The sequence below is a fragment of the Echinops telfairi genome, unplaced genomic scaffold (genome assembly GCF_000313985.2).
Source record: "Echinops telfairi isolate 266 unplaced genomic scaffold, ASM31398v2 ScPeMD7_23;HRSCAF=83, whole genome shotgun sequence".
Lineage (NCBI taxonomy): Eukaryota > Metazoa > Chordata > Mammalia > Afrosoricida > Tenrecidae > Echinops > Echinops telfairi.
In genome coordinates, this window is record NW_022103920.1 from 81,778,100 (window position 1) to 81,785,467 (window position 7,368).

The window sequence follows — 7,368 nt, forward strand, 5'->3', positions numbered from 1 at the left end:
GAGGAGCTGATGCCAGGGGCTTACGTGGAGAGCAAATGTTTTGAGAATGTTGATGTATGTATGGATTGTGATAAGAGTTGTATGAGCCCCTAATAAAATGATTAAAAAAGAGAGAGCGAGAGATAAGAGCTCAGGACACACAGAATCCAGAAACAGGAATGGGAGTGGTGATGCCAGAAGCGTAGGGGGAAGGTGGGAAGAGGAGGAAGCGGGAACGGATTGTAATGATCGACATATAACCATGCACCCCCTCCCAGAGGGACAAACAACAGAAACCGTGGGGGAAGGGAGACAGTGGTCATTGTAAGATATGAAAATAATAATAACTTATAATTTATGCAGGGGTCATGAGTGGGGGGAGGGACAAAAGAGGAGCTGATACTAAGGACTTAATAGAGAGTAAATGTTTGGAAAATAATGACAGTAACATATGTACAAATATGCTTGATACAACTGATGTATGGATTGTTACAAAATCTGTAAGAGCCCCCAATAAAATGATCTTTCAATAAAAATAAATAAATAATAATAATGAGTACAAGAAAGGAGAAAATGTTCTAAAATTGGTTGTGGTGCTGATTGTACAACTCCTTTTAATATGATTAAACCACTGGATTACATGATAAGTGAATTATATGCCAATAAAACAGTTTAAAAAAAGAAAGAAAGCACATATTTTAAGACAGCATGAAGTAGAGGAATTTATTGTAAGACAGCAAATCTGGATTTAAGATAGCACATGTCTAGAAGAAAAAACAGCTTATGTTCTGGGGCTAACTATAGAATATAATTGAAAAATCATACCTGGACTCACAAATTGGTCTTCCGTAAGTACATCATCAAGGGTAAGAGATAAAAATTGGTACTGGGGTCTCTGCCAGAACCAAAATTTCTTCCTTTTGGTCACCAGACTGAGCAGTTGCAGCTTATCCGAGTCATTCAAGTTCACTACTGGAATCAGGTCGCCACCAGCATCAATATCTCTCAGAAAATTACGTGTTGCCTTGGCAAACATTTTGATGGCTCCAAATTACCTGGGGGGGAGGGAAATTGGTTCTCTCAAAATCAAGCATGAAGTTGTAATTTTGAGACTTTTGTTTAAAAATTACATTACATTCTCCCTAGCATCAATCAGTTCACAATGGGAGAATATCTTATCCCTAGGAAATCTTTAAGTTTGAGGTTAGTTCATGACAAAGAAAGCAAATGACGTCATTGAAGGAGAAGATGTGTACTGAGTAGGACAGGCTCGGTTGTGCTTCCGAAACAAACATCCCTCACATCTCAGGGACTTGTGAAAATGAAGGTTGATACTAGCTATGCAACGCCGGGGGAGAGGAAAGCTTTGCTGTCAAAGTGATTCGGGGATCCAGATTGATGCCCCAGTCACCGTCTTGCGCACTGACGGTCATCACCCAATCGGAAAGAGCCTGGAAGGTCTCGTGCCATCAGCTAGATGCTCCAGCCCCAAAGCAGCACGGCGTGTCCACTCAGTGCCAGGACCAGTCACAGGACTTTCATGCACTGGCAGTATGCAAGGCACTGGCATTACACTGCTGAGCCCAATGAAAGAAACTTCAGTTACAACCACAAAGCCAGGGTCTATGGGAATTCATAGTGACCTATGGGAATTCATCCTACTGGCCCAAGCAGAGGGGGCAGTAGGATCTGCCTCAGCTTACCACTGGTGTCAGGGTCTCTATTTTTATGGCTTCTCTTCTGGGACAACAAGGAGCCCTGGTGATGGCATGGTTAAGCATTGGGCTGCAATCGCATGGTCAGCAGTCAGACCAGCAGCAGCTTCGCAGGAGAAAGACTGGGCTTTCTACTCCGATCAACACTTACAGACTAAGACACCCACAGGGGTTTCCTATGGGTCGCTGTGAGTCAACATTGACTCGATGGCAGAGAGTTTGGTTTGGAGTGTTCTGGGACCAACGAGCCCTGATGGCATAGTGGCCACACATTGGGCTGCGATCTGAAAGGTCAGCAGTTGGAAAACAGCACCAGCCAGTCGTCAGGAGAAAGGAGGGCCTTTCTACTCCCGTAAAGAGTGACGGTCTTGAAAACTCACGGGCGGCGCAGTGCTGCCTGCATACAGGCTCAGCATTGACTCGGTGGCGGGGAGTTTGGTTATTTGGGCTTGTTCTGGAGCAAGCTGAAAGGGTATCTGTCACTTGCCTTCACATCAAACCCATGACTGCAGAAGTCAAATCAGATGCACCATTAAAAAATAACACCAAACCAAATAAAACCCATCTGTATGAGGTCTGACACTGTACTGACACTAGTCCATCCCCAAGGGATTAGAGGATTACAAAAATAACAATAATAACAAAATACGGACATAGTTGGTTTGTTTGGTTTTTTACATTTTTACACCTACAGCTCTATTTGCCTCACTAGCAAAACAGGCTGCTGTGTGGAGTGTTACTGGAGGTGGCTACTGCTTCTGAAGGCTTCACTAGAATCAGGGCACTCACTCGCTCATAGAACTCTTAGAAAATGTTCTCCTTGTGAAGTAAATTAGCTCTTTCTTTATGCTTGAGTACATAATAAGTTCACATGATGCAGCAAGAAAATCGAAACTACAAACCATAGAGAAAGCATACACTGAAACAGGCATTCCTGCCCATGCCTAGCTACCTCCCAACTCCAGCCGAAACCCCCTCCAAATAACCTTGACATCAGCATCATATTTTCTCATGCAGATACAAGTAAAAAATAATCTATGCAGTACGTTCATCTTGATAGTTGCAATATTAACCCAGTTCCAATTCACAGTGACCAGAGTGGAACTGCTCCTATGAGTTTTTGACACTGTAACTCTTATAAGAGTAGAAAGCCTCAGCTTCTCCCTCAGAGAGTGGCTAGTGGTTTCGAACTGCTGACCTTGTGGTTGGGAGCCCAATGCTTTACCCACTCTGCCACCAGAACTCAGTCATTGGCCACTAGCCTGTTCCCGAGTTCCAGATTACGTTGCTATTTAAATTTTTTATTATTAAAAAAAAAGAAAGCGTATACAATAAGGGGGCATCTAAGCTTCATGATAAAAACCCATTATCATTTTTTAATCTTAACCACTTACTGACATATACTTTACATATCACGTAATTCAAGAGTTGAAACATATTCAAAAGAGCTGTGATGACTGTGATCGATTTTAGAACATTTTCTTCTTCAGGCCCATTGTAGTTTCATTCCAGTTTTCCACGAACTTTTGACGTCCCCTCTCATGCGTGTACATATGTGCCACTCCTCTCGTCCCCTCTCATGCGTGTACATATGTGCCACTCCTCTCTGGACATGTGTATCTAACGGGCCGGATCCCAGGAGAGGGGCTGCTCGAGGAACGGGCCCGTGCGTCTGTAGCGAGAGCAGGCACTGCACACGTAACCTTCCCCGGAGCTGCCCCAGTCTGGTAGGAAAGTGTCCGTCTCGGCTGGTGACTGGTCAAGCTTTGACTTGGCCAGTCTGGCAGGTGAGGAAGAGCAGCTCGGTTTGGTTTGGGGTTCTGCACTACTAATACAAAGGAAATAAGGCCTCTTTCATCCTGCTCAAAAGAAAAACGTTTCATGTCTTTGGCTTATTTGCTGGCTTTGGTCCCTGCCCATCCCCGAGGCCTGCCCTTTGTTTCTGGAAACTCTTGATCTATGTTTGACATAAACAGTCAAACATATAAATAGAGAATTAATACAAAAGCTTTTATAATGAGACAGTCAGAAACAATAAGCTGTCCCCATCAGTCTCAAGCATCTAAAGCAGGTGGTCCATTGTAAAAAGTCAAGGTTTACTTGAAGGAAGATGCATTCTTTGCTAGCTTCTAAGGATGGGAGCGACGGAGGGTCAGTTCTGAACCAGAGTAGAGGTATTAACTTGGGTGAAGGTAAAGGCAATATACAATAAGGGGAAAGGCCTCACAACATGGCCAAAGCAAGAGAAGACACTGGGAGGTACACGAGACTAAAAGGGGAAAGAAGGTAAATACTGCTACATGTGCAAGTCTGCAGCATCATAACATCCAACAGTATCGAAAAGTGTGTACACAGGGAGACAGGCAAACTGAACAGTACGGGAAGGTGACAGGGAATCCACGTGTGTGTGTGTGTGTGTGTGTGTGTGTGTGTGTGTGTAGGATTGGCAGAAGTTAGTACGGCATACGATGTATCTGTATGTGCTGTAAAAGCATCCAAGGATATGATAAAGCGTACAGGAAGCAGAGTTCTAAGAACTTCTTAGCCACAACCGAACACCTTGAGGGAATAAGTCACAGTGAGCTTCGGGACCCAGGGCCAGTCTTGGGGAGCATCGAGGGTAATGGGCAGCACATATGCCACAAAGCACTAGTCTACATTCTGCATGGAGGGAAAGGGACTGCTTGCAATCGGCCATCGAAGACACGGTGGCTGCTCTCTTCGCCTTCAAAGCAAAGATGAATGAAGACAATTAAAACTCAAGGAAACAACTAGTCCAAAGGAATAATGGGCCACACACGCCACAGTCCCCACTCCCCTGAGAACAAGAACTAGGCGGTGCTTGTTACCACTACGCGTGCTTTCAGCAGTTTTAGGGAGAAGTCTCAACATCACATAGTAAGGCGCTGTCCATATTTTACAGGAGGCCCTAGCCAGAGAGGGAGAAAAAAGGTAGAACAAAAATTTTAATTATCTGAAAAATGTTTAATTATCTGAAAATTTTTAATTAATTAAAAATTTTAATCATGCCTGGTATCTGATGAGACACACCCATCAGTAGAGACTCTGATACTGTAGCCTTTAGCTACTGGTCAAGCCTGAAACTGAATCCATTCTTGAAGCCAAATTTCAGCCCACGGACAGGCCGAGAAGTGCACTGTCCTACCAGGGAAGATTGCACTCCCCAATACAATCAACCCCAGGAGACCGAAAGTGCAGCATTTCCCCCAAAACAAAGCTCAGAATGCAGGAAGGGACAGGAACGACAGACAAATGGAAATGGGGAACCCAAGTAGGAAGCAGTAAGAGTGCTATTACATTCAGGGGATGTTGCAACCCGTGTCGCAAAAGAAATCGTGTGGAAATTGTTGAATGGAAACTGATGGACCCCAAACCACAATAAAAAGTTTAAAATACATAAATCATGCAACCCATCTAACCAAGAGAGATGAAATCACTCACAAGGGTCTCGGGCCCAAAGTGGCTGACACAGACAAGTCGCAAGCAGCCAGAAGTAGGACTTAGAATTCAAACCTGCAGAACCCACCAACCTGCAAGCAGGTGTCAGTGGGCTCAGAAGAAATACAGCTCAAATTGCTCACGAACTAAAACAAAACTCAGTGTAGTTCATAGGTAAAACCAACCTCCTGGGGAGCGAACACAAAGCATCCTTATACACATCTGTTTAATCCGGCTCTCTAGCTCAGAGTAAATTAGAATTGGGGGGGAGGGGGTGCAGAGAGAACAGGGTGAGAACAGGCTAGCTTGGCTCAGACTCCTGCATGAGACCAAGAAAGCAAGACGACACCAAAGAATTATTAAGATACAAGTGTCCTTGGCTGGTTGGAACAAAGAATCCTAAATATAGTTGCCAAGGTCACAACGACACGAGAAGATACTAAAACCGCTAGCCCCCATTCCTAAGACTGATTCTTGGAATTATCATGTCTGCAATTAGAAGGAATCCAGTTCTTCCTAACGCCCTATTCAGGATTCTTCTCCAGAGCAACTCTGGTTCATCCGTGGATCCCTAGGGAAGAAGTCCCAACATCAAACAGTAGGTCCTGTCCATATTTTACCAGGAGCCCTGGTAGCGTAATGGTTTCTCACCGGGCTGCTAACCACAAAGCCCGCAGCTTGAAACCACCAGCTAGTCCTTAGGAGAAAGTCAAAACTTTCTACACCCATAGTTACAGTCTCGGAAACCCACAGGGGCAGTTCTACCCTGTCCTATAGGGTCACTGTGAGTTGAAATCAACTCCAGTGAGTTTGGCTTTTCGAGGTAGTTCATATATTTTTCAAATGTTAGTTCATATTTTACAAATGCAGGAACTGAAGTTCAAAGATGCTAACTTACCCACGGTCTCGAGGATGGGAACAGGCCTGGGGTCTGGGAGTTGGCCTGTTACTCTCAGCTGCGCCCTGGTGCTGCTGCACGGCCACTCACAACTAGGCCCTGGTGTTCTCCTGTTGGGCACAAACAATTTGAAAGAACATCAACATTAGACAAGGTCACTTGATGGTTATAATCACGATGAGACATATCACGTCTAAACACAGACAAAACATGTACATTTGTCCAAACCACACAAACATACGGAAGAGCTCCTCTCCTAGTTACTGTGAGTGGCTGTTCTTCCGCATTCATCAGATTGTTGCACTGCAATCTGTCCTGCCTATCGGCAAGATTTAATAAGCCTCCAAGTCGGGAATTTCTCTTTTCCCGACAGCATCCAATTCTGCTTAAATCCTCCACAAAAATCACCCAATATCCTATCATAAGTCCTCCCAACCCACTTCTTACCGAGTCATGCCCATGGCCCCACACAGTGTGAGGTCTCTCTCACTGCGGTGAGCAATAAACCCAACTTGTTCGATTCAAACTATATTCCGGGGTGCCTCTGCTGGGCACTGAGAGTCATATTAGACAAGCTTCCAACTGAGGTCCGCTGGGCCCACTCTGAGCTCTTGACCACCTTCTTCAGCTGATTCTTTGTTCGGCTTTTTTGTTTATAAAGTTTGGGTTACCCAGGATTCATTTTACAAAGGTAAGAAGTGTGCTCGACAGGGCAAGCACTTAGGTTGGAAACAAAAAGTACTGCTGAGAAATAAGCTATTTCCTCACCATCTGGGGAAATGAGACGTGGCTGTTCTTGCCTCACTGCCAACAAGTTTGGCACATGTTGGATTACTTCTAGTTTTCTAAAGCGCAAGGTGAAATTTAACTTATGAAACAGAGGTGTCATCCGTTTACCGCCTAGCGCTTGCTGACCTGTTCTTGAGCTTATGTTCAATGAGATGACTCAAAACCAAACTCACTGCCATCGAGTCAATTCTGACTCATCGTGACCCCATAGGACAGGGTAGAACTGTCCCTCTGGGTTTCTGAAGACTGTAACTGTTTACAGGCGTAGAAAGCCTCATCTTTCTCCCAGCCAGCAACAGGTGGTTTTGAACTGCTGACCTTATGATTAGCAGAAGTGATATTCATTTTTTCTAAAACCCAAAATCAGGATGTGAAATTAAAAGTAACTGTTACAAGCTAGGCATTAGCATCAGAAAGCAAAGTGGAGTGGGATGGCAAAGGCTTTGAGAAGTGAATTTGTTGACAGAAAAAAGAACGGCTAAAAGAACCCCTCCGAGGGCCTTGAAGGATCCGCGGTGGCGCTATGGG

The 7,368-nt window shown here is 44.6% G+C and overlaps 1 protein-coding gene across 2 annotated transcripts in view; it reads right to left on the reverse strand.

The window, feature by feature from the left end:
* The window catches only part of GSDME (gasdermin E), a 99,205-nt gene extending 93,057 nt beyond the window's left edge, over window positions 1–6,148 (reverse strand). For both annotated transcript variants that reach the window (XM_045288803.1, XM_045288802.1), the window contains exons 1-2: window positions 6,052–6,148; window positions 805–1,034 (exon numbers count right to left, since the gene is read on the reverse strand). In XM_045288803.1, the coding sequence (XP_045144738.1) occupies window positions 805–1,015 (211 nt within the window). In that variant the 5' untranslated portion in view covers window positions 1,016–1,034; window positions 6,052–6,148. The remainder of the gene's footprint in view (window positions 1–804; window positions 1,035–6,051) is intronic.
* Window positions 6,149–7,368: the final 1,220 nt, after the last annotated feature.